The 26,255-nt window shown below is 41.7% G+C and overlaps 2 protein-coding genes across 7 annotated transcripts in view; one reads left to right on the forward strand and one right to left on the reverse strand.

The window, feature by feature from the left end:
• Positions 1-14,388, forward strand: part of EML6 (EMAP like 6) — a 123,022-nt gene extending 108,634 nt beyond the window's left edge. The window contains exons 30-44 of one of the 2 annotated variants that reach the window (XM_054180038.1): positions 560-638; positions 1,815-1,944; positions 2,404-2,502; positions 3,724-3,744; positions 4,115-4,288; positions 4,981-5,189; positions 6,547-6,704; positions 7,309-7,423; positions 8,396-8,584; positions 9,600-9,772; positions 10,511-10,673; positions 11,339-11,442; positions 12,205-12,358; positions 12,498-12,598; positions 14,252-14,388. In XM_054180038.1, the coding sequence (XP_054036013.1) occupies positions 560-638; positions 1,815-1,944; positions 2,404-2,502; positions 3,724-3,744; positions 4,115-4,288; positions 4,981-5,189; positions 6,547-6,704; positions 7,309-7,423; positions 8,396-8,584; positions 9,600-9,772; positions 10,511-10,673; positions 11,339-11,442; positions 12,205-12,358; positions 12,498-12,598; positions 14,252-14,276 (1,894 nt within the window). In that variant the 3' untranslated portion in view covers positions 14,277-14,388. The remainder of the gene's footprint in view (positions 1-559; positions 639-1,814; positions 1,945-2,403; positions 2,503-3,723; positions 3,745-4,114; positions 4,289-4,980; positions 5,190-6,546; positions 6,705-7,308; positions 7,424-8,395; positions 8,585-9,599; positions 9,773-10,510; positions 10,674-11,338; positions 11,443-12,204; positions 12,359-12,497; positions 12,599-14,251) is intronic. The other variant, XM_009902062.2, reaches the window with a different exon arrangement.
• Positions 14,389-15,829: 1,441 nt separating this feature from the next.
• Positions 15,830-26,255, reverse strand: part of RTN4 (reticulon 4) — a 46,388-nt gene continuing 35,962 nt past the window's right edge. For 2 of the 5 annotated variants that reach the window (XM_009902060.2, XM_009902061.2), the window contains exons 3-7: positions 26,050-26,188; positions 20,510-20,579; positions 19,781-19,827; positions 18,530-18,588; positions 15,842-18,132 (exon numbers count right to left, since the gene is read on the reverse strand). In XM_009902060.2, coding sequence (XP_009900362.1) covers positions 18,090-18,132; positions 18,530-18,588; positions 19,781-19,827; positions 20,510-20,579; positions 26,050-26,188 — 358 coding nt within the window. In that variant the 3' untranslated portion in view covers positions 15,842-18,089. Of the gene's footprint in view, positions 18,133-18,529; positions 18,589-19,780; positions 19,828-20,509; positions 20,580-26,049; positions 26,189-26,255 lie in introns of all 5 variants that reach the window. The other 3 variants (XM_009902059.2, XM_054180036.1, XM_054180037.1) reach the window with 3 other exon arrangements.

A 26,255-nucleotide genomic window follows, 5' to 3' on the forward strand; every position in this document is an offset into this window, starting at 1 on the left:
AATTGTAATTGTATTAAAATGCTTTGCTGGCCATAGTGTCTGTTAAATTAACATGGATGAATGACTCATACGTTTTAACATATAACCATTTTACCTCTAATATGATTTTGAGAAGATTGTAATAAAGTCATGCCGAGGTTTTGTGATGGGTTTCTCAGAGAAGCGAGGTCGGGGGGAGGTCAACTGCCAGCTGTAGAAAGTCTTTTACACCATTTTTGAAAACAACAATTTACTGTCACTTAGTACTGAAGGATTTTCCCCATGTATTTAAATAGTTATGATTAAAAAAAAATTAAATTGCTGTACAGTGGTCTGTCCTGACACTCATCCACAATATCAACATTGGTGTTGTTTCTGCTTTTCCCATCCAAATGCATATGATTTCAGTTTATTGTACAGCTCCAAGGGAAAATAAAACAACACCCCAAACTGGGAATTCAGCTCATAGAGTTGCACTTAGCCATTTCCTGTTCATATTCAAAACATCTGCTGTGGCTTTGAAGGTTTATTTTGATTTCCAACATATTGATTGTAATCTTTTTTGCAATGTTTGTTTCAGGCCACCAGTTAGCAGAGCTGCTCCTCAACCTGACAAACTGCAAAAGAACAATATCAACAAGAAAAAGAAACTGGTTGAGGTCAGGCTTAATACCTTTTCTTTTGCTTTAGAAGTAATAAGCAATGAGCAAAATCCATCTCTATTGTGAAGGCAGCTAAAGTCATGGATAAAGAGAAAGAAAAGAATTTTCTAGAAAGCGCTTTCAAGCTCTGGTGGTGAACACCAGAAGATGCAAGACAACAACCTCTCAGAAAGAATCTTTGAGTTAGGGTGTTAAAGCTTACCAGTAATACCAGATCATTCCAAACCCCAGATTTGTCTCTTAATTTGAAGGGCATGTGGACTCAAAGTGTATGTCTGTCCACAGCAGAACCACCCTTGCTACCTAACCCCAAGGGATGCACAGTCAGAAACTGTATTTTCACACAGGAAAAATCATTTGCAGGATTTTGTAAGATGATATTTGCTCATTTACTTTAGAACATCCATTTCCCCCCAACCTGCAGGGCCCTCCAGAAAACTATTTTCAGTTTCTGCATAATGTGCTGAACAAGGAATAGTCTCTGATCTGCATGGACGACTGGCAACAACTGCCTGGTCTGTCAAGAATTCACATTGTTCCAAGGGGACTGTAATTATGTTTAGGACAGATTCAGTAAGTCTGTCTTCTGAGCTAAAAATCAACTATAACAACAATCCATTAACCATGACAGTTGTTCTGGAGGAAGTTTTGTTGGCAATTGCTTGCTGTGAGCTGAAATTACGCCTCCAGTTAATGCAGAGTCATTCATAGCCTGCTTTGCTTCTTGTAAGGACTTTAAGGCCAGAATTTGGTTAAAATTTGACAGCTTACAAGCATGATTTTTGAAGACGCTTCAAGCAGAAGTAAAGATATTTGCAAATACCCAATCCCCTACATAGCTATCAAACTGTGATGGGCAGATTAATACAATTGGGCCTTTTCTGTAAGTTGAGTATATTATGAATGGAAATCTATAGAAAAAAACATTTACAGCTGGCTGAATTATCAAAGAAATGACAATATAAATGCAGTGCCTCAGCTGGCCAATTAAAGCACTGTAGATTCTGTGAGAATGTCATGCCTCAACAAATTAGCAGAGATCAGTTATTGTTTAGTCATTCTACAAGATTTTTCTAGCTTTCACTTTAGAACTGTGCTTATGGGACTCCAAACTCTGTAATCTCCCTGTTGCTTCTTTCATTTCACTCTTATTCTCTCTTTTTATTTGCTCAGGAGCTGGCTTTAGACCATGTATTTGGATACAGAGGATTTGATTGTCGCAACAACCTTCACTACCTAAATGATGGTGCTGATATTATTTTCCACACAGCTGCGGCAGGCATAGTTCAAAACCTTTCTACTGGTAATTCAAATTGAAACCATGCATTGAGATACAAAATGTAGAAGTGAAATATTTCTGATTATAACTCTTAACTTTTTAACATTGCTGTAACTTTCTCACATTGTTCATCTTGATAAATAATGGGGCGGGGGGAAAAATAGGTAACTATTCTATCAGAATGACAGTTCCTTCTGTGCAGGTCATCCTGTTCCCTTCAGGAGGTAGAAGCTTCAGCTAGGAAGTGTCATAAAAACCTGCTCTGTTTCTGCTAAAATCCCTGCTGAAGATGCAGGAATGGCTTTCTCAGGGGAGAGACCTTGGGTTATTGTCTCATATTGAGCTGTTATCAAAGCATTCATCCAAGGAAGGGTACATTTTGATGTAAGACAGTGTGAAAAAGCTAACTCTTGATATGCTGTACTTCACTGGTGGTGGTTCTTTGATACTGTTGTGAATAAAACCATGTTTGAATTTTAATAGGTAGTCAGAGTTTCTACCTGGAGCACACTGATGACATTCTCTGCCTAACTGTGAACCAGCACCCAAAGTATAAAAATGTTGTGGCTACTAGCCAGATCGGTAGGTGACTCACCATATGATAAAGTTCTACTCTAGTATTACCAGGGGCACTGATCTGGGCTTTTCTGTGTAGGAATTTTACCAGGACATACCAGTGCTACTATCCTCAAACTTACTCTTTGATTTTAGAGGGGTGATCAAGCTTCAGGATTTTCATCTCTGTGAGTCATTAGAGTTTAGAGTTAATTGTAGTATAACCATATTTCATAAAGCAAGCGCTGCTAAATTGCACTAAATCATCTCATTAATCTGTACTCATAAGATTTACAGAATTCCCTCTTTCCTTCCTGTATCCAAGGCACTTGATTAGCAGTAAAGCGCCTAGCAGTGAAAATAAAATGACAAATATTTCCTATGCAGAAGTACAAAAGCTATCCAGAAAAGTAAAGAAAGAGTCTGAGATCCCAAGGGAATTTGCAACACATGTAAGGGACCGGTTGTGAAACCATAAGTATTTATGTCTTTGTTATTTACAGGGAAAATCCTGATAAATTCCCTAGGGCCTTTGGCAGGAGTAAACACTGTATTGGAAATGCAGGATCATTTGTTCCAAGCCTTGGAAAAATCTGTTGCCTTTCACTTAAACTGGCTTAATGCTGGGATAATTCACCTATTCTAATTTAGATCATTCTGGAAGGAAGCTGAAGTCCATGACTTCTGTATTAAGTGGGGACAGGGAAATGCCCATAGATGAACACCTTGACAAGCCACTGTGCTAAGTGCTGTCATTTCAGTTTGAATGTGGAGTAACTCCCAAAATCTGTACATATTGTCAGAGCACCAGTTCAAAATATTGATTTCTATGGCAGGGCAAAGGTGACTGTTTAAGGCTGGCTTTCTGTTGTGTCAGTAAGAGCCCATGAAATCAGTGCCTGCTGAGTTTGGTGGCTATTCTCTGTAACTGCACATTTATTTCACGTTTCGATTTAGTACTAGTTAAAAACTGCATGTCTTTAGCATTTCTTTTAAATGTCATTTTTAAAACTGAAAGGTACTAAATATTGTTGCTATATTTGTGTATAAAAAACCAATACACTCAAAAAAGTTCAACAATATTCCTGCTTATTTGCTTTATTGATTTAATCCATATCCATTTTCCAATTTTTAATTTTTTTTTCCCCCCTGGTGCTGATGCTGGCCCTTCAGCATTAGAAACATGACTTATTTCACCTATTGTTTTCCCTTGGTGCTTCCTCATTTGCCATTGCTCTCACACTGCAGGTGATATGACAGAATTCCCAGGTAAGGCTGATTCCTTTGTGAATTTTAGTCAGCAGAGTTCTTTAAAAGTTTCATGTTACCTCATTGTATCTGTGTGCATCGCGGATACAAGCGAAACACCCACGATGGTTTATTTTGCATGAGGGTTTTCATCAATGTTATGTCATTCTTTTAGAATTTGTCTTCTGTCATGAAATACTATTTCCCCCTATCTCCTGCAAACTGTGGTTCTCTTATTTATTTATTTTTAGTAGTGTTAATTTTAAACAAGGCAAAACTCCACAACTTCTGAATGTCTGTTTAGGTTAAATGTTCTTGAAAATGCTTGTTTTGCATTGAGGATTTGCAGATGCTGAATTAATTATCTTTTAACACGTCTTTTTGCATGTAGGTACAACCCCCACAATTCATATCTGGGATGCTATGAGTAAGCAGACGATTTCAATGCTGCGTTGCTTCCATACTAAAGGGGTCAACTATGTTAACTTCAGTGCAACTGGCAAACTTCTGGTTTCAGTGGGAGTTGATCCAGAACATACTATCACAGTGTGGAGGTGGCAAGAAGGTAACTCTGGGAAAATTGTATTCCTTCAGCCTTGCAGAACTGTGTACAGTTACTTGCTTTTCAAGCCTTTGGAATATATTTGTGTCATTCCCTCAGTCACATCATCAGTTAAAGGAGATGGCAAAGTCCTAGAAAATATGAATAAGAAAAATAAGTTTTATGCTTCTATTATGAATAGAAGTAAGTTAAGGAAATAATGTTGTTTACTATAAAGTTCCATGAAATTAAAGGAAGTATTTTCTTTTTCTTCCTGAAATACTTGGCCTGGGAATTCTGTGCCATATATATGCCTTTGGGAAGTAACTTGCAGAAAGGAATTGTCATCTTCAGAAATGATGGAGAGGAGAGGAGAAGCACATCAGCTCCTTAGCTGTGTTCTGTGATTTTGCTGGATGGTAACTCACTGAGGATATACAAAACCTCTGTGTTGTTACTGCACTGACCCAGGAGACAAATCATGCTCTGAAGACCTAAATCGGCATTTCCTGCAGTCGATGCAATGGAGTAGGCAGACAGCTTTCAGCTTGTGTGAATTAAGATGTTTGATACACTAAATGGGATTTGCTTAGTGCTCAGAATCTGGGACACAGTTCTCTAATCCAATATGAGGCCAATTTACTTTATAAATTTGTATCAGAGATTAATTTTGCAAGTAAATGTAACTTTATTTTTATCCTTTCCTATTAAAACAGGGGCCAAAGTTGCCAGCAGGGGAGGACACCTGGAGAGGATATTTGTTGTAGAGTTTCGCCCAGATTCAGACACTCAGTTTGTGTCTGTTGGGGTAAAACACATGAAGTTCTGGACATTAGCTGGCAGTGCTTTGCTGTACAAGAAAGGAGTCATTGGTTCCATGGAAGATGCCAAAATGCAAACCATGCTTTCTGTTGCCTTTGGAGCGGTGAGTTCCAATTACTTGCTACAGAATGTTATGTTTTTATTGAAACCACAGGTGTCAGTGTCCTGTGCTGAAATCCAGTAGTGTGGGCAGTGCAAGACCATGGAGCTCTTGCTTGTTGGTTAGAATTTGAATTTAAAACTTGTATGCCTGTCTTTTTCTAAGCAGGGTTGGATTTCTCTGCTAGTGAATCTTTTGTGTTAATGTCTGTGCATACCTACAGCTTCAGCAGCCATGGCTTTTAGTGCTCTACTTTGCTAGTTGTGGAGCACTTTGCTAGTTAAATAAGCAAAATGCAGTGTTATTTTGCTGTAGGCTCTGCCACTTTATTTTCTCCTAACAGTACTTGGTATGACATGTGCTAGTATATAATACTCTGCAGTGTGCTCATTAAGGAGCTATAGCACCATGTTTCAGCTTCATAGTTAACAAAAATGATGCAAGCCCCTTGGTTCTTTGAATTGTCCACCCTGGACAATAGTACTGCTGTGTGAAACGGGAGCGTATAAAACTGGGCGCCCAAATCTTCATCTTTCTGTCCAGACAAGCGACACTGTTGTCAGAAATTGCTGAATCCATGCTCTGATGGCATTAGCCCAGTATAAAACAGGGGTGATGGAATGGACAGTGAAGACCCCCAAAGTGATTTTTAAAAAGCAGCAGAATTCAATATTAGGACAAACAATTTGCTTGTTTGTGCTTTCCAAGTAGAAACAGACTTTTTCTTTTCTAAAATAATAAAAGCTTCAAACCCAGATGAACCCTGCTCCATTAGCATGTGTCATTACTGTGGGATGGTTTTTGCTTCCTGAATCCCACTTCAAGTCCATGCCACAGGAGTACACGTAAGAGTAAATTGCTCTTAATAAAGCCTTTAGAGCAAGTTTCATGGCTTTGATAAGTAATGACACTATTGCTGTGGTACATAAAGTAGGTAACTGCTTGAGTTAGTTCTGTGTTTAAGTTTAGACACTTTATTTTCAACATCTCAAAGGAGCTGCTTGCCAGTCCAGAGATTCTGACTGACACATACTCAAAGAAATGTCACTTAGCATTCAGCAGGGGTAACCTGCTATCTGTCTCACCAGCAGGACACTGACAGACCACATGTGTCTGAACGATCTCAAGATGAGGTGAATGTGCCCTACACATACACTTTAAACATCTGAAAGAAACACCATTAGAGTGCAGGCATTAAACTCATTGAACTCATTCTCTCAAAATGCAGATGGTTTTAATGCCTACGTTCAGTCCAGTTGACTTTCCCCAGGAAATTCGGGAGCTTAAAGAATTGTACTTCAAGCTGAAGAGAAATGCTAAGGTATTTACTATATCAGAGATGGTTGCTGTTTATTTGCAGAATAACCTCACATTTACTGGTGCCATAAATGGAGATGTCTACGTATGGAAGGATCATTTCCTGGTAAGACTTGTGGCAAAAGCTCACACTGGGCCAGTGTTCACAATGTACACCACTCTTCGAGACGGACTCATCGTCACAGGAGGGAAAGAGAGACCGTAAGACACATCATCTTCCTAAAGTGCACAACTTGTTTTTCTATTTGTCCAATGCCCTACACACACACACTGCACCCCAGAGATCCATGGTATCTCTTGTGTAGCAGTTTCAATGTAAATTTTATGTAACGTGTCCAGGTGCTGTGGTAAGTAAAAGACTAATAAAGCAGGACACCCAAGGGTCACAGTAATGTGTTATGCCTTGCTGTGAACACCTGTATAAGATCCTGCCAGCCCAGCATAAGGGGTTTTTCTGAATTTTATAATCCTGTCATACTACAGACAACCTCTCCCAGTGAACACTCTTGATTACTCACTGCTTCAATGTACTAAAGTCTTAGTGTCTTGGTGGCAGAGATTTGAGCTTAAGAGAACAAATTGGTTGTTACAAATAAGGCCTGATACTGTGTAAAACATGAGGCGTGATAGCATTTAGATTTGTATTCTTTACATTGCACAAGTCAGGACCCTTTATAAACAGTACAAGGTGATTCATTGCATGTTTTTCTGATTCAACAAAAAGAATACCAATGAGATTTACACGTGGAATTTGTTGTATCTTGTGCACAAGGTTCAGTGGGTAACACTGAACACTTTTTTTCAGCACTAAAGAAGGGGGAGCTGTGAAGCTATGGGATCAAGAAATGAAACGGTGCCGAGCATTTCAGCTTGAGACAGGCCAGCTTATCGAGTGCGTGCGCTCCGTCTGCAGAGGAAAAGTGAGTGAGCTGCCACAGCAAATGGTGCACTGCCTGTTCTTCTTGGTGGAAGTTGAGTGGTAGACATAGAGAAGAGCTTTGAAAAACTATGGGAGGAGGCTTTGTCTGCCTACCTATTGACATCACATCACCTTGTCTTCCTGAGCTCAGTAATGGGCTTTAAACTGCATGAGGATCTCATTTCTCACGCTTGGTGCTTGCATTTAGTCAGCAAGGAGAGGGAAAGGCCCCTGAAGGACAGTGCTCAGTGTAGGAAGATCTTTCACCAGGGTAGGACCTTGTCTCCTGTCTTTCTTATTGAATGACAGAAGGATCTTAGGAACCTGCTTTACAAGGTTTACTTCCCATGAAATGTAGACACAGCCTGGGTGCTTCAGTTAGGCCAAATGGATCCTAGCATTTTTTTTAAGTCACAAATAAAACAAGCTGCTGCTGAGAACTACTGATCGAGTTTTGGTAAAGTGGAAAACAGTACAAATAACAGAGTAATCTGACACGCTAAAGTCACTCTTGCCTGTGTTTAAATTGTACCTGTAAACATTGGGAAAGGAGCATGTGACGATGATTCAGCAGTGTTACTGCAAATGATGGGTGGCTGTGCTACCTAACACTTCATGAAAGTCTCAAGGCTTTGATGTGCTTTTTGATAGCCCCACTGAGGAATGTAGGCTTGCATTCCTAATCACGCTGCCATTTTGTGCTTTTTCCAAGTACTTGCCAAGGAAGCTCTAGCCATTTAGGCGATGACAGTCTAGCTGAAGTTCAAGAAGCATACTCTTGCACAGCCTTAACTGCACCTAAACCCCCATTGCATTTTTTTTATTAATGTCCAAATATGATATTTAGTTACCTCAGAGAGATGCCAACGTGTCTGTAAATAATTTTTCTGCAGTGCATTGGTACTTCACTGCTATTGCTATATTCTGTTTTACTGACAGTCCATCTCTTCTACTTTCTTGTGGCTACAAACAGGGGAAAATTTTAGTGGGAACAAAAGATGGAGAAGTTCTTGAAGTAGGAGAAAAAAATGCTGCTTCAAACTTGTTGATAGACTGTCACATGGAAGGGGAAATCTGGGGCTTAGCAACTCACCCCTCAAAAGACATATTTATCTCTGCAAGTAATGATGGAACAGCAAGGATCTGGGACCTGTCTGACAAAGTGAGTATTACTGTATTTAAAAGGCTATGATTAAAAATTATTATCAACTGTGCATTGTTCTGACTGTACCATGTGCCAACTACATATGCACTTTTGAGCATGTAGAGAGCCTTATAGAGAGAGCAGTGTTACTGTTCTGGTTTGGTACAGTTCCTTTTTTTTTTCCAAGGCAAGTTCCTGGGTGAGGTAGTGTGCTGCTCTTCCCAAAAGCAAGCCATCTGCAGAGAACTGCAGTCTGATGGAGTGCCTCTTGTGGTGTATTGCTGTTTTGATCTAAATGTACAGGCTGCCCTGGATTAAGGAAGCATTTCAATTCCATGCTGACAGACTGGCTGACACAGATTGTCCTGTCACTATCCCTGACAATAAGCTCCCTCCTTTCTAGTGTCTTTCTTCTGCTGCTTATGTGTAGTTCAGGATTTTTTTTCCTTTCAAATCCAATTGCATAACACCAAACTTTCTAAAAAATAACAAATAAAACAGTGTTTTAAAATAACAAGTTTCTGCCCATGCTAGTCTGCAGAAACCTTTTCTGAAGGTAATTACCTGAGCTAACAGGGATAATATGGAAAGTAAATATGTTATCAAGGCAATCAGCTAAGTGAAAATGCAAGAACATTCTAGTATGTTTTCACATAGCAAATCAAAGGGAAAAAGCCTACCCTGATCAGCAGTGGTACCAAAAGCGCTTTTAGGACAAATCAGAAATGGATTTTTTTTTCAGCCTGGTTTGATACAGTATTCTTTCTGGTGTCAAACTCAAAGTCACCCTGCAGCAAGAAAAATACACACTCCAACCTCCCAACTGAACTACATCTCTACTTCTTGGTCTGTTTTGTGACATATGCCTGGTGGGGTGTGATTTTCTGGGGGCTGAAATTTCAGATTTCTGTTTGGAGGTAACTGCAGACCATTTGTTTTTAGTAAGTGAATTCTATACTTTTTGTGGAAGCCTCCCATTTGCTTGGTAGTTTTCTTTAGGGGAGGTATGAGCCTGTTGATTTTGTTGTCACAGAAACTGCTGAACAAAGTGAATCTAGGTCACCCAGCAAGATGCGCTGCATACAGTCCTGACGGTGAAATGGTTGCAATTGGGATGAAGAATGGAGAATTTGTTATTTTACTTGTAAACAGCCTTAAGGTTTGGGGCAAAAAGCGAGACAGGAAGTCTGCAATTCAGGATATCAGGTATGTCAGACATTTCAGTTGAAGTTCTTCCCAGAAAGAGTAATTTGGCATTGGAGTGTGCTGCCCAGGGAGGTGGTGGACTCACCATCCCTGGAGGTGTTCAAGAGGGGATTGGATGTGGCACTTGGTGCCATGGTTTAGTTAGTCCTGAGGTGTTGGGTGACAGGTTAGACTCGATGATCTCTGAGGTCTCTTCCAACCTTGATGATTCTATGATTCTCTAAAAATACAGCCCTTGCCCCAGAAAAGACCATCACGTTCCACGCTGATTTCCTTTTCTTTTGTTTTGTTATTCTGTTTGTTGAAGCCTGCATGAAATTGTGCAATGCATTTCCTGTCTGACTGGTGACTTCATGCATACCTAAAGCATGTATTTACATATAACTAAAGAGTATATATCTTCTATTTCCCACCCCCACCCCAATTCAGTTATATCCACTTGAATATAGTAGTTTGTACACTGTCGAGCTGTGATGATAGGAATGAATATTAGCGTACCTTTTAAACCGGCAGTTCCTGTTGCTCTCTCACCGAGTGTGCCCTGTCCATTATGCAAATGCAATGCTAACATCAGTTCACTGCATACAAGATCCTCAGTCTTTCTTACCTGTTTCTTGCGCATCAAGGTTTGGGTTCCATCTCAATTTCCAGTGAAACAAGAAAATGCTAACACAAGCAAAAGAAAATCCTGGCACTGAACAAATATATTCTATCCTTTTCCCATGCTTTATCGTCTAGGATCAGCCCAGATAACAGGTTTCTGGCAGTGGGTTCACAAGAACATACTGTAGATTTCTATGATCTCACTCAAGGCACAACCCTAAACCGAATAGGGTACTGCAAAGACATTTCAAGTTTTGTCATACAGATGGACTTTTCTGCAGACAGCAGGTACATACAGGTACGTCTCAAGTAGTTTGTGTTTACTGTGTCTTACCCATTATCAGATATAATGACAGGAAGGAGGCAAGGAGGAGTGAATGAAACTTTCCAAAGTTGTTCTGAACTTTCAGTGCCCCTAACTCTCCTGAGGTAGGCTGGCCAACTTGGATCGCCTGTAGGATGTTCACAAAGCAATATTTAAAATCCACTCTACTTCTCAATACTTAGGTATTGCCCTTGGGGTCTGTATCTGTTAGTGTGCTAAGGGCCAAATATTCTCTAATTTTGAGGGAATGGGTACAGCACCAAGACATAAATAGTGGATTATAGTGGAAAATACAGAATCAGTTATCCTCTTCCCCAGGATAGGGGGCATATGATAGCTGGATTAATAGGGGAGGCTTCCTTCTGAAATGTTTCTGATTTAGTAAAATTGGGTTGAGATAAACGAGGCAGTATATAACTAAAAGGGAAATGTTAGCTGTGCAGTATGCAGCATCATCCTCTAACACTACTGTTACTTCATAGTGCATAGAACAAACTCTAACTAATTAGGAAAAAAGAGATGTTTTATTTTTATTTCCCTATAAAACCTGTTGAGCCCACCAGTGCTGGAAATCTTACAGATAAAAGAAATCGTGTATTTATGGCAAAGTTAGTAGCTTCTCCCTTTCCTACCTTCAGGTATCAACAGGTGCCTATAAGCGTCAAGTTCATGAGGTGCCGCTGGGAAAGCAAATAACAGATCCTGCTTTGATAGAAAAGATCACGTGGGCCACGTGGACAAGGTAAAACAGCCCAGCAAGAAACTTCTGCCTGTTCAGGGATGTCTGTAATACAGAACTAAGTTCAGACTGTAAACCAAGTGCTTGGAATGTCCCCAGGGCAAACCTGCAGAACAAAAACTGAATATATTGAGTGAGTTGTGGGTAGCATTAAAATCTCTTTCCTGATATGGATTCATATAGGACCCTCCCAGTGATGACAAAACCTCAGCTGTGCTCTTACTGTAGAAAGTGGCACAGGCCAAAAGCAGCTCTGCCAGTGAGCAGTGGGTGATTAACACAGGCAGGTTTGAAGAGAAGACATGAACCCTCCTACTCTTCTGCCTGGCTATAAGGAAGCAGAAAAAAAATCCGCCCAAATTCCTCATTGCTGAGGACAGCTTGTGGGAGTGGGCAGAGGCATTAGACAGCCAATACATGAGTAAAATAGGAATGACTGTATAGGAAATTCAAGGGAAGAAGAGCTACTTCAAAAAATACTGTACATCCAAACAAGCATCCCTCATTCAGGACCTTACAGCAAAGAGAACATTGCTGTCGAAAACCCCTGTGGGAGCAGGTAACACGTGCAGACGGAAAGGAGACCGTAGCTTGCCCAAGCTGCTTGTATAGAATGACGCAAGTGGTTTCACAGGAAGTAAACCTCAGCCTTTATGGGTAGAGATGGTTTCAGGGTCACGCAAAAAGAGTGTGGTGCCCTCTGAGAATATACTCAGTGCAATGTCTTACGGCCTAACGCTTTCTTCCAACTTGGTTTTGGAACAGCATTCTTGGAGATGAAGTCATTGGAATTTGGCCACGAAACGCAGATAAAGCAGATGTCAACTGTGCATGTGTGACCCACACTGGCCTCAACATAGTCACAGGAGATGACTTCGGTCTGGTGAAACTATTTGATTTCCCATGCACAGAAAAATTTGTAAGTGGGTATTTCATTCTAATCTCACCAGTTTGCTTTCCCAGTTCAGACACCTTATCTTACAGATGTTAAGATGTCCCAACAGGTTATCGCCAGGCAGCTCCCAGCCAGTGCTGAATTCCTGTTCCTTTCCCAACAGGCCAAACACAAGCGGTATTTTGGGCACTCGGCACACGTCACCAACATCCGCTTTTCTCATGATGACAAGTACGTCATCAGTACTGGAGGAGATGACTGCAGGTAACTCTTTGATATGATCAAAAATTTATCTGTGTGTGCCTACAACAAAGCATTTTACAGCATTCTCAGCCCGCTCTGCATTCAGTGAAGCCTGTTGCTGTGTGATACTTTCAGCTTTTCTTACTCTGGAAGTGCTGTCTTTTTAGTCACTCATGCCATTCACAAGGTCATCTCTACTAGGTAAAGCAACTTGCATTGGGATTTCTTGTGTTTACCATACCAGGTATCAGCAATGTAGCCCCTTGCCTTGCTCCCTGCAACAGGGTAGATGAAGCATGGGAGGCATACTTGTACCATAGCTGTTGCTGTGCAGCAGCACTGACCTCTTGAGGCTCTGGGCACCTAGTAGTTGAAAGAGCCCTGGCTGCTGGCACAGGAACTGCTTGGTGTGTCTGAAGAACATTTAGATCAGAGAAAGACAGCTGGTGGGGGTGTCAGTCATGCAAAAATAACTGAACAGCTTGCACCCAGCAAAGGCTAGGATGGGAAGTGTGGCTGAACAGGAAAGAGACTTAGAAAGACATTTCAAATAACAGCAGGCTTGAGCTTGTGTTGGGGTGGTTGGGGGTTGTCATGGGTTTTTTCCTTAAACAACAGGGGGGGATAAAGGGCCGGGGGTGGGGGAGGGAATAAGTCACACACAGAGAAAACAAAGGCAAGCCTCTGTGTGTGTATGCCTATGAGATTTCTGCCAGAACCCTCTCTACCCCAGTCTGTCTGAGCTTCCAGTACTGCTCAGAAAGATGAGGAATAAAACCTGTATGTGGTTAAAAGACACACTGTGAGAGACTTTCTCAACAGGACAATGTAGAAGAACCAAAAAGCAACAAGGTACGAAATGCAAGGGCACAAATTCTCACAGGAATAAGCATCAGGAAGCCACAGTCAAGAACCAGGTATTTGCGACTGCTTATTCAGCAGGAAAGATACAAGCCATAGACTGCAGGATGGAGTGATTTTTGCCAATGAACGATACAGCTCATCTTTTCCAGAAGCAGGAAACTAAACACTGATGTATGTTTTCTGCCACTGGGTTCCTCTCAGTAAGTCTGCAAGGCCTGCAGCATGTATACAGTGCCTGTTCAGTCCGTTTAAGACCCTGCAGTCATTTACCTCTCCTTACAGCACAAGATGAGCTGTTCTTCAAATTCAGCATTCATAATCTTTTGTATAATGCTACTGGAAATAAAATGCCACCCTCAATAGATGGTTTCATTTTCCACTTTGGGGGAAAAAGAATAGAAACAAGGAAGGGCTTTTAAAAAGGGGTTGCACAGGGGCTAAGCACTAAGTTCTGTCAGGGCAAAGTGTCTGCATAGGAAGAGAGGCTGCATTTATCTCAGTTCTCACCCTGCAGGCTAGACGTTACATAAACTTATAAAAGCTTATCAGCTGCCATTTTCCAATGCTATAGTTATGAGGGCTTCTTGATTCAGTGTATTTCCAACTTCCAGGCAGTCAGTAACACACACAGCAGTTTAGTTACAATGCTTTTAACCCCCTCCTGAACAAGAAGTGCATTTGCAAACTAGTTCACGTCAGGGCTTAATATTGCTTTACCTGACATCTTGCTGTAGCTCTGCCTTCATAGCCCTGCATGTATGTAACACAGCCTGTCACTCAAACATAATGCTCTCAGTCCATTTCTTGTAGCGTGTTTGTATGGCGCTGTCTTTGAATGGAGACTCCTGCTGCTGCTGCCACCACCATGGGACTGCTCTGGACTGGACAGTCATGAATGCCTCTACCCCTCTGGCTGCTGGAACTGCCACACAATGCTGCATGGGTTACACTTTCAGATTAGGTACAGGAATTTACTGAATGTGATCTTGCATTGAAAGAACAAAAGCCTTGAGAAGGAAGCTGAAGTTTGAAAAAGAGAATCCTTTTGTAACCTGGGTAGGCCAAAATAACAAACAGTTCACTCATAAAGCTGCTTTTGCCTAATACTGTGTTATTCAAACCCTTTAAGCATTTTTGGAAAGGGAGCACACTGAGAACAGGCTGAGCCCTTTCATTTGCATAATGTCAAAAGTTGTGGTTCAAACAGTTGCTCCAGTTGGTGGGCTCTAACCACACCTGCTTAAACCTGTGATTTGGTACACTGAGCACGGTGGGGTTCACACTTCAGCTTTCAGTAATCAAAGGAACAAAGTATCTTGGTTTTTTTTAAGTCTATTTTATTTTTTATATATATGTATTTGGCAAATGTTTCTATCCATGAAGTGCCTTTGAATAATTTTCTAGTAGTACAGGCTAGTCTTGCCTCCCACCAACTGCTTTCAACACACGGTGCTATAACTTTCACACAGAGGAGGGCTAACCATTAACACCTTGTCCAGCTGTGTACTCATCCTGATCCCTGTTCTCTGCTTTGGTTTCTAATACCTTCACAAGTGAATGCCAAAGTGTTTCTGACAGCAAGTAGGCAGGTGCTGCAGCACTAAGGACAAATTGCTGATGGCATTACCCTTCTAGATAAGCTGTTCACTGCTGGTTCCTGAAGGTAGCTTGACCACAGGCAGAATGTGAGGGCTAGCTCAAACAGGGAGTAGAGGGGGAGAGCATGGAGAGAGTTGGTTAAAGGTGTTTGAACACAAATAGTGAGGAGGGCGTTCCCCAAGTGTTTCTACCCTTCCCTGTCCATGGGAACTACTGTCACAAGCACAGTAGACGGACACTGCCTAAGAAGTGGTTTGAAAGCTTACAAGAATGACTATTTCCTATTATGGAGGGGCTTCCTGAAGCCCCACAAAGGAACACCTGGTATGGCACTAGTGGGGACTGTGTCTTCCCCCTATGGCTAGTCTCCTGTGGCTTGTAACTAGAACATAAATCACTCTGATACCAGAAATCCACCTGTCCTTGAGAAAAAGCATAATCTTTGCTAAATTTGGACTCCTCTCCCCATCATCACTCCTCTTGCACCTCATGCAGCCCCTTTGGCTGTGGGATCAGAGGGCAGGAGGGTAGCAGGTTGAAAGGAGAGTTGCCTCTCTGTGTAACTGGAGACGAGGAGCAGACGTTCACAAAAGGCAAGTAAAGCTGCTCAATGTCTGCCAACAAACCTTGTGTCAAAACCAAGAACTCCAGAAACGGTGGAATCTGGAGAATGAAAAATAAGTTCAACTTTTTTCCCAGGAACAGGAAATCTTGGGTAATGTGAAAACAATTCTGGCCTGGAAGAACACCTGTATTTTGAAATTACCTTTCTTTTAAGACAACTGTTTGTTGATCAAAAGAAGGAAAGGCCAAAATAAAACAGACTTACATTTAGTCTTTGAAAAGAAATGTTAACTAGTGCTTTAGTCCCAGTTCAGGAAAATGGCATGGTGAACTGTGGAGACTTCCTGCCAATCCACTTCTGCTGCCCAGCTGCCCAATGCATAAAAAGGTGGCTGTTGGCTGCAAGGAATACCCAGTTAGAGGAGTGGATCAATGTACATTTAACACACAAAAGTGCTTCAGCAACCTCAGAGAATCACCTTTTTTTAAAATGGAATTTATTAATGCCTTATATTACTACACAGAAGATCAGTTTGTCAGATACAACACGAGGCCCTATGCAGTCTTTTGTTTTTTAAAAGACACTTTCTTGCTCAAATCATGTAACCCTGTTAGGTGGTGATCTCAGTAAGCACCTTCTTTGCCTATGTTGTAACGATGTTTGCCTTCCTTCCACACCGATTGTATCCCGACTCAAACCAGTTGTGTGGCAGAACAAATTAATCAACGCTGACGTGGAATTTATCTTAAGCAATAGTGTCTGTCAGGAAAACGATTTGTATGTTTATATATGGTTTGGCTTTATGTATAAAATGTTCAGAAGTAATCATGCAATATATTGCAAACTAAAATAGTAGTGCATGAATTTATTTTTCAATGGTCAAGATGCCATTAATTAAAAAAAGTCTGTCTGAAATAAATTTGGATACAAGTTTTCAATGTATTCAATCTCTTTAAATCGTATCCAACATGTTGACCTGAAAAGACAGCGACTTGCTTTCCAATCTCCTTTAGACTAGAACAGGGCATCACACATTGTCTCAAAAAGAAAAGAAACCACAGCTCTTCACTTGTTCAGCAGAAGCTAAAATGGTATTTCACACTTCACTAACAAGCTCACAGCACTGAAGCGTCACTGAGCTGCCGGCGCAGCTGGCAGTGGCAATACAGGGGCCTCCAATACTCAGCGTGGAGGCAAGAGCCTGTGCTGCACAACCTATGCCTCACTGGGCCAGCAATTCCATATGCAGAACTGAACAAACTGCTTCACTCTGCACACACCAGAAAAAAGGTATCATGAGAAATCCACCTACACACATTGTTATACTTCTGACACACTAATTCCACCACCATATACAATGGATATATATAATCATGAGGAACTTAAACACAAATATATTAAACTTGCCTCAAAAAAGCAAAATACTGGAATTATTTTATGTCTATAAGCTTTATTGATACTTGGGGTTTGGGGCTTTACGCGCTCTTTTTGGTTGTGGGGTTTATTTTTGTGGTTTGTTGGGGGTTTTGTTGTTTGGTTTTTTCTTTACATTTCACAATGCATTCCACAGACTTAGTTCAATACAGCTTAAATTGCAAGTGTAGAAACTTTCACTTATTTCTTACATAACAAGGTTTTAAGTTTCCAAACACCATCTGCAGCATTAGATATTCAGTCCACAGATTATCAGAGTTTGAGAGACTGTAGGATTATTCACTCAAGATCAACTACTGTACGTTTGTGCAAAGTGTGTCTGCTGCAATTTTAATACCTGTGGAGGTTCCTTTGTTCATTTCTCTCCTGTTGTTTTAAACAGATGCTAGTGTTTACAGAGACATTTTAGGTTTTCAAGCTTGTGAGCTATGGAGCTAGTCCAGAAACCAGTCAATTCTCTGAAGTATCAAGCACTGTGGAACAGCTGAAAGATCTAAGCTTTGTGAAACACATACATATATATTGGCAATTGATAAAACAGTAAAATCACGATACAGCTATACTCATACCAAAAAGGCAAGGTTTCCCAAAAACTTGCTAAGATGGAATAATTCTTCTAGAACATCTCAGTTTATAAAATCTGCATCAACCTACACAGACCATACACAGTGCACAACCTGCGCAGTGCCACCCTCTGCTCCATCTGCACTACACCTCTTCTGGGACGCAGCAGGAACTACCGCTGATAAAGCAAAATGTACAGCTTCCTCAAATCTTTTGTATTAGCCAGTGCTGCACACAGGATAAAGAAAGATGATTAGTTTTTAGATCCATACATAGCAGCTTACAATACTTAAGATGATGAAACACATGGCAGTCAAAACAGTTATTTTCCTCAAACACTGCGTTGCTAAAAAATAAAGATCTGTGAAATTGCACTGCAATGTCAAGGGGTTTGCTATTCCCTGACCCTCCCCATGTAAATCCAAATGAGTATTTTTTTTCCCCCTTAAAAGATGAACTTCCTATTGATAAGTTGCTTTAGACTTTTTATTCAGTTTTGCGCTTCAACCCAGGGATCTTTGCTTGGATCCTACAAGAGAAACAGGAGAGGAAAAAGAACAGCATTTAAGTGACAAAAAAAGGTGTAAATACAGTCTTAAAACCAGTAACATGCAGAAATAACTATCACAGCAGCACAAAACTATTACACTCAAAGCAATGAAATGACTGAATTACTTCATTCACCCCTCAACTGCAACTGCTGAGGGCCTCACGTGTCGGTAATTGCACACAGATTTCTATTAGAAACAACGTAGGAGTAACATCAGCAAGAGAGGAGCTGGTGTCACAACCATCCCAAAGTTAAAGGACTTGGTCCTCTCAGGATTGATGCAGGTGAAGCATTTGTAATTTACAGCACCACACATAGCACAAGCTGTAAACATTCCTTATGAGGTGATATAAATAAAACACAAACCACAACTCACTTAGCCATTGCATCTTTGACATTCTTGTTCACGAGTCCCAAATAATGGTCAATTTGGGCCTGGAATGGAAAATGACAGATGTTACAGATCAGTCCTTAGGAACAGCTACTACTGTGATGCACAGAAGGAAGGTCCCTCCCCAAGTTTATTTCCCAGTTTTGATGGAACCAGAGCTCCCACAGCTTCAGCTACAGTAGGTGCTACTGCATGCCTCCAGGAACACACTCAATCACAGGGAGTAGTGGCTAAGTACCCAAATAGATCCATCCCTGGCTTCTGCATGTTACAAACCAGTCACCAGCATGTCTCTAGGCCACCCCAACATGTGTGTGCACATCCAGGGTCCTTGGTGAGGGGCAGTTCTCTGGGCACCGTGGAGAAGGAAAGCTGCTTAGGTGGGCTGGGCCTGTTAAACAGCTTACACCTTCAGAGAGCAGCCTTCAGCTTGCCAAGAGGATTGAGGAGCCTGGATTAAGCCATACAAATGGTCCATCATTTTTCCTCAGGCCTACAGGATTTCCTTTCACTGCAGAGTACTGTTCTCTCCTAGGAGCTCACAGAGGAGTCCAGGAGGCCCTGCCATCTGCTCCAGGCCGGCCTTCCGCCCTTCCCAAGCTGGCCTCCGTGAGCAGCATTGTTTTGAAACGAGAAGAGGGATCTGCGACGCCAGAGTTGGCTACTCCCCTCTGTGCTATGACCTGCTGAAGACAGCCCTTGCTCAAGCTTGGCAGTAATTTAACCGTTCCCAATTTATTTTGACTCCTTCATATCCTGTCTTTTTATAATCAGCCTCTCTACAGGAGAAGCAGCAGACTATACCAATCATGTCTCTCCTACCTCTTGTTTTCACCAGGGCTTCAGGACATGTATCTTGAACATCAGCTCTAAAGAGGTTTTTCAGAGACTGTTTTAAAAGGACTTAGATCAGCATTAACACACTGTGCCCCCTGCTGCTTTAGTCCTGACCAAACTGGATCAACAGAGAAGGCCTCCAAGCTAAATCAGGCCTTATTCATAACTGTTTGCTGGGGAAGCTTTCTTAGACTGCCACCCAAAATGAGGGGAAAACACACACAGTCTGGACTTCACAGTGAACTTTGTTTTCTCGGCCCTGGCAGTGACTTCTTGCTCTGTCTTTTAAAAGCTTTACAGACTTTCAAAGACTGCAATTAATTTCACTTTTATTCACTTGTGATTTTGCTTCACAGAGCTATTTTATAAAGCCTTTAGTGAGACATCTTAAACACTCACCTGATGTCTCTCATAAATAACAGGAACACTGAAGAGCGAAATCAAAGCTGCAAAGGCAGACATCAAAAGGTGTAAATATTGACAAAAGGGATGGTGGTTAGGTGAAACAAAGACTACCTTCCTTGCACTTTTTTTTTTCAAGAAGGTACAAGAAAAATAACTAAAGCCACATTAAAAAAAACCCCACCCTATTGGCCAGTAATTTAAGTAATCTCTACAAAGGAGAAGCTGGGCTGTCCTCCAGGGCTCATTAACAGTACAGTAAGTCTGGTCACACCACACTTCCTTCACTGTGAGTTATGCACATTCTTCCAAAGGAGACCTCAGGCTTCTGCCAACATCAGCTGCTTTCCGACACCTGAAGGCAGCCTGCCCTGGGACACAAAATAAAACTGTCTGCAGTGGGACAGGGACAGAACTCTGTACCTCCTCTGAAGTCACACTTCAGTGGGGCTAACCTTGACAGGGACAAGCGCAACAGAACACGCTTTTGAATGATACAGTGTCTGGAAAAATCAGCAAACTCGAGGAATTGATCAAGACAAGTCCAAGTAGTCTGTCCTGCAGTGCTGTCAATGTGCTAGAAAAAAGGCACATGATTGTAACATCTTGCTACGCTCACAAGAACACTCAAAAACGCAGGAATAGCCTCGCAGCATCAAGCAGCCCTCAGTTCTTTTCCAGGGTTATTTTGTGCAGCAGGCATTGAAGACAATTTAGAACACTTACCCAGGATCAGTAATGTCAGACCATTAAACAAGGCACCAACATAAGTGAACACCCACATCAACACTGCAAACTGAAAGGGAAAAGAGTACATTAGCTCAGTCTGTCATACCAAAACATACTAACTAGTTGGAGAACTTTTCTAAACATGTGAACCTGAAACACCCCAAACTCCACTCAGCCCCGTAAATCTCGTGGAATTACAGATGAGTGACAAGATGGCTGAAGAATTCAGTAACACATGTGGCCTCTTGCGTCTAGGCCACGGGGCTGAATTCAGCCCAGGTCAGCAGTGACCAAAAGCTCTCACCACTTGGCTGCTCTCTGTGTTTATACTTATAACATGGAGTTGGGAGGACTGTTAAGAACAGGCAAGTACAGTTCCTACTCTATCTTTACAAGCATTGAACGAGACAGGCAAGTGAGAGGTTAAGAACTGGCCTAACATGGTATTCAGCACTCAGTGGCAGAGCCAGAAAGAAAGCAGGTCACTGCCCAGCAGCCAACACAACCACATCCACTCTGGGGCTACCGTGCAAACTATCACAATCACATGCTAGCTCTGCAAAAATCTCAGTGAACTGGTGCATAGACTAGGCAGAGGGTTCGGCCACGTCAGTGGAAAAAACCTGCCAGGAAGGTTACCTGGCAAGGTTGGCTTAATTGACTTTTGAATACTAAAAAGTTAAGGAAAAAAAGTCAACAGTTCCAGAAAAGGTAAGGTGTCAGAGACTAATTCAGAAGCAAAGATGCCACATCTGTTAGCAGACACCCAAACCCTCACACTGCCAAAATTGCTGGCTTTATACCAGCCCCTAACTCATACACAGCCCCTGTTCCTCACCCAGCACCACCCTGCTGACTGCACTTGTCCAGGCTCCACTGTGTTTCATTTGTTCTGCACAAAGATCTCCAGAAGTTCAAGCCCCTCAGCTCTATGTCAGGTGAAGAGTGTCCCAAGCACACCTTTGACCTATGCTAGGCTGGGAGCGGGGTTGAATGCTGCCAGCTCTATTTCTGTGCAGGATTCCTCCCATTTCTTCTAGTGTTGCATAAAGAACTGAGCAACAGCCAGGATCTGGATGTCAGATGTGGATTTACTAGCACTTGTTTCTCGCTAAGCACTGCATTACGCTTTGCATTGCGCAGAGCACACAGAGAAGACCCTCAGCCCTGTAACCAATAAGCATGTCTAGTTATTTGCTGTGCAAGACACTGCAAAATGCCAAAGCAGAGTGGAGGGAAGCTGCTGTGGACATCAGGGAAAGAAGCTCTTATTTCTACCCATCTAGGCATTGTTAACAACCAAAGATGAAGCTCCCCAGAAGCTCTTCCCAATAAGCAGGAGATAAACACAAGGAAAAGATGGCTACAAAGCACTGGAAAGAAAAAAAAAGGCATCTCAAAGGACTGTGGGTGTGAGCAAGGATCCAGCCTGCAGCCAAGTCACTCAGAAGTTATGTAGCCAAACATCCATTTTTAGCTTTTAAAATGCAAAATATCCAAACTAAACAAGATCAACATCCAACAATTAGGGCATGACAACCAATAGCAGTTCAACTGCATGACCCCCGTAAGGGATTTAAGTTTACTTAAGACCTTCACTCAAAGCCTGCATGAATTCAAGCATGGTTCATTACAAACAACATAGCCCTTTATCTGTCAGTCCTTTCTAAATGTAACACAGGCAGACCTAAGGCACACAGCTAACCCTCAGCCCAGGTTGCAATGCACCCCCATCGCTGGATTGCAGCAGTTTATCAAGAAAAATAAAGCAGAACGAAAATAATTTCCCTAAACTGTCTCATGACTTACTCAAACCTTGGCCCAGTTCTGCTTTCCACAATGCCAGGCTGAGAGCTGGTTGACAGCTTCTTTGCAGAAGGCATTTTAATGAAGCAAACACTCTGAGCAAATCTGAGCATGCAGAACATCCCACTCCTCAGCCAAGAGTGGGAAGTCAGTAACTTTTACTACAGGAAAAAGCCCCCTAGTCTGAGATCCTTCAGGATGACTCTCTTGCAGGCTGCACATTCAGTAAACTAGACATGCTGGCTTCAAGGACATGCAGCACAGCATCCTGACAGCCACCTAAGATCTCTGCGCGAGGCACAGCTACTGAAGCTAGGCACCACCTTGGGTGGGTGAACTTTCAGTAATACTTCTGAAGACCATGACCAAGTCACGAAACTTGAGTTTATGTAACATACAAATCAGTTCCACAGTCCCACTATTACCAGAACTACCCAATCCTATTTAATGAGCACTGAATTTATGGCCCAAGGAAGGTAAAAATCTAGGAGTTAACATTTGACAGACACAGGCTTTGATGCTTCAAAAGTCTCTCCAGAGCAGCAGCAGAGTCTATTGACGAGCTGTGCTGCATGTGCTGTTTCTGATCCACCCTGCTTGCTTATACTGGGTGGGAGAGGGAAGTGCTGGTCCCAGTGAGACTGCTCCCCTCTGCCTGCCTCATCAGTCAGGACACCTGTTTTGAAAGCTGTGGCTACCAACGCAAATGGGAGTTCAGCAAAAACCTCAGAACACTTCTCCCCCTTTCTTCACACCCTTCTGACAGCCAAAACAACACTTCCAGGACTAAGAGGAGTTGATCTCAATCCTACAGTTCCCATTTTCTATTGGCCTCCTCTTCCCCGACCTTATAAATGACTCAGAGAACCTTAAACCTGCAAAAAGGCTCACCTCAAACACATCTAAACACTTAAAGTTCTAAGAGCAGGGAAAACAAACAAAAGCAGAAGGCAACCCAGGACTGACGTACAAAGACAATATTGCTCTTCCCACATACTCGGGACAGAAGGAAAGCACAGGGCCCATGCTCAGCCTAGACATCACAGCATATAAAAGGTGAAATGGCGCATCTGGGGGACTGAATCAAGTTACTGCCTGTCTCACGCCAATGACTCCCCAGTCCCAAAGCACACTGCAATTTAATGGCAAATCCAGAAGTGTCCACATGTTTGTATCTGAACTATAGTAAAGGAACCAAGAGCCCTGTTTCTCAAAACATCAGTTAAGCAGTGACAAGTAAACTCTGCCCCATTGTTTGAACAGTTCCCACTGCACTGTGTAACAGCAGAAAGCAGTTTCTACTGGGATTCTCTGGCAAGGGTTCCTCAAGAGCTGTGAGGAACCTCTCCTTGTGCTACATAAATATTTAGAGTCCATTTTAAGACTCTCATGACTGAAGCATCAATGAAATTTCAAAAAATCTTACCGAGACAGGTTTTACAGCCAGAGCTATTACACACACACTGACCTGCAGACACTTTCTGCTTGAAGGCTCTAACTTCAGTTATACACAAACTCACCGTTTCCTATACCAAAATGTTTAAACTACACAAGCCAAGATTTTTCCCTTTTCTTAAATAGGGCCATTATATTACGTAAGACCCCAGCATCTTGATGTTCTCCTCGAGCAAAACCTCTTCAAAATCAGTAACTTGTGCTTGTGAACTGTCCTGACATTCACTGGTTTCATAAGGGTTGCTCTCAACTACCGTAAATTAGACTAATTAACCTACATAAAACGTTTCAAATGTCAGAAGAGAAGAGGGAAAATGAATTAGTTCAGCTGAATAAACATGTCTTTCCTATGCAGCATAGTACTTTAAAAGATTAGAGTGCCTTGGAGGCATTCTGACTGGGATTCTGCTTCTAACACAATTGCTCTGAAAGGCCTAGTTTTTGAAACAGCATTAACTGAAACAGCAGTTGGCTGTTCGCCGCTTCCTCGTCCTTTATGGCGAGGGACTGCGATCTCAGAACAAATGGTGTGGAAATTCTTGTAACTCAGATGATGGAACGCATCACAAAGGGATTAATTATTAAAGAAACACAAGTGACCTTGCACCTAGAAGTTTTTCTGTGATGATGTGTAATCCTACCCAAACACAACTTACTCAAAATTCCTTTTCTTTGAACATCGTAACTCAGTGCCCTTAAAAGCATCACAAGCAGATGCCAAGTTCAAGTTACCAAAACGCAATTCTTTTTGGTCGAGGCTGCGGCCTTGAGATGCTACAGAGATGAATCCTAAGTACTCAGTCACTTAAGCATAAAGGCACAGCTCATTACAGGCCACAGCGACAGGCAGTGGTGCTTTAACCATCAAAATGCAACTGTTATGTGAAAAACACCGACAAGGTGCAGACAACAGGGGCTTTATTTCAGCTGTTTTGCTATAAAATAGTTGCACACAGTTATCAGCCATGTCCAGGAAATAAGAATGTGCAGCCACCTCAAAGCAAAATTAATTACTGCACAACTCTTTGGGAGCAGGAAGATTGCACAAAACTCCAAGTCCATATTCCACCTCCTCTTTCCCTTTCCTTAACATGAGCAGCAAACCCCAGGTAAAAATCCAACAGCCTTATAATCTTTCTGTTTCCAGAGGGATTGGATTTAACAACAGCAGATTTGCACAGCTTCTGGTGCAACTCTGTGTTTAAGCTGGAGCACAACAAAAATCTGGAATCTAGAAAGTCTTGGTAAAATCTCAAGATCTACCTTTGATTTCTATTACACAAACACAAAAGCTTTCACAGCTTTCCTTTTTGTCCAGGTTTCACTTGAAAGCCCTTCCCCCAACCTCACAACTCAGAGGACTTTACAAAGCACTAAGCAAGGGATTTACTGGAGGATAAATGCACCTTTATTTCAAGAAGATTAAGCAAACTGAAAAAGAAATGGACAACACTGTACTGAGTAAAGGAAACAATTGTTTGAAAACCAGAGAAAGACCATTAGCTTGAAAGAAGAGAATGGAATTCCCACAGAACAAAACTGAAGGGGTTTGGCCATTTCTTTTTGTTTGGTTTGGGTTTGTTGGGTTTTTGTGGTTGGTTTATTTTTCTTATTATTCTTTACTGTTAGTTTTGCTCTGCCACCTTCAAATAATGCTACTAAATACTACCTGGACATACTAAATAGACCAGTTAGGCAGTATTACATGCCCTTGGCAGAGTAACTCACAAACCCCGTTTTAGTAACTCCTTTCACTAAAAGCAGAAGCTATTCACCCAAATTCAGAGGGACTGAAACAAATGTTCACCCTCCTGGTAAAACAAGGACATGACTCAGTCTCCACTCTTCCAGCAAAATGTGGACTCAAGAAGTCCCACTGTTTAAAGCATATAACCATACACTAACCACTGTCATTTATGGACAGAAACAAACAAAACAAATGAGCCTCTGGCAGTCCAGCCCACAACACAGGTTTTCAAGAAGGACAGATAAATGTTAGCTCAGTATTATACTGGCAAAGTGTAGATAAAGTTATCCACGCTGTTACTGCACACAGCGCTGCACGTTCCGCTTAACGTGGCTAGCAGAAAGCCACGCTTCTTGAAAAAACAAGAAGGATAATTACCTTCAAACAAACTCATTGTTTACTTGCACAGAGCCAAATATGCTATTGTTCATTCATGTTCATAAGGACTGCTGGACTTTGCAAACCTAGGCCAGTCAGGGATATATTTACACAAGGCTTCTCTATCTATCCACAGCTGAAGCAAACTTACCTTCAGAGAATCCACTAAGTCATCAACTAGGAAGAGACGTCTCAGCTCTCTGACAGTGCCATTAACGTGACCAAGCACAACATTACTGTATTTCTGAATAAGCTCTTCAGACACAGCTACATTAGACTCCAAGTAAGCCCTGCAAGAAAAGAGCTTATGAAACTTTATTGTAACAGTGGTACCAAACTCTATCAACGTATGTTCTA

Source organism: Dryobates pubescens, chromosome 3, assembly GCF_014839835.1.
Source record: "Dryobates pubescens isolate bDryPub1 chromosome 3, bDryPub1.pri, whole genome shotgun sequence".
NCBI lineage: Eukaryota > Metazoa > Chordata > Aves > Piciformes > Picidae > Dryobates > Dryobates pubescens.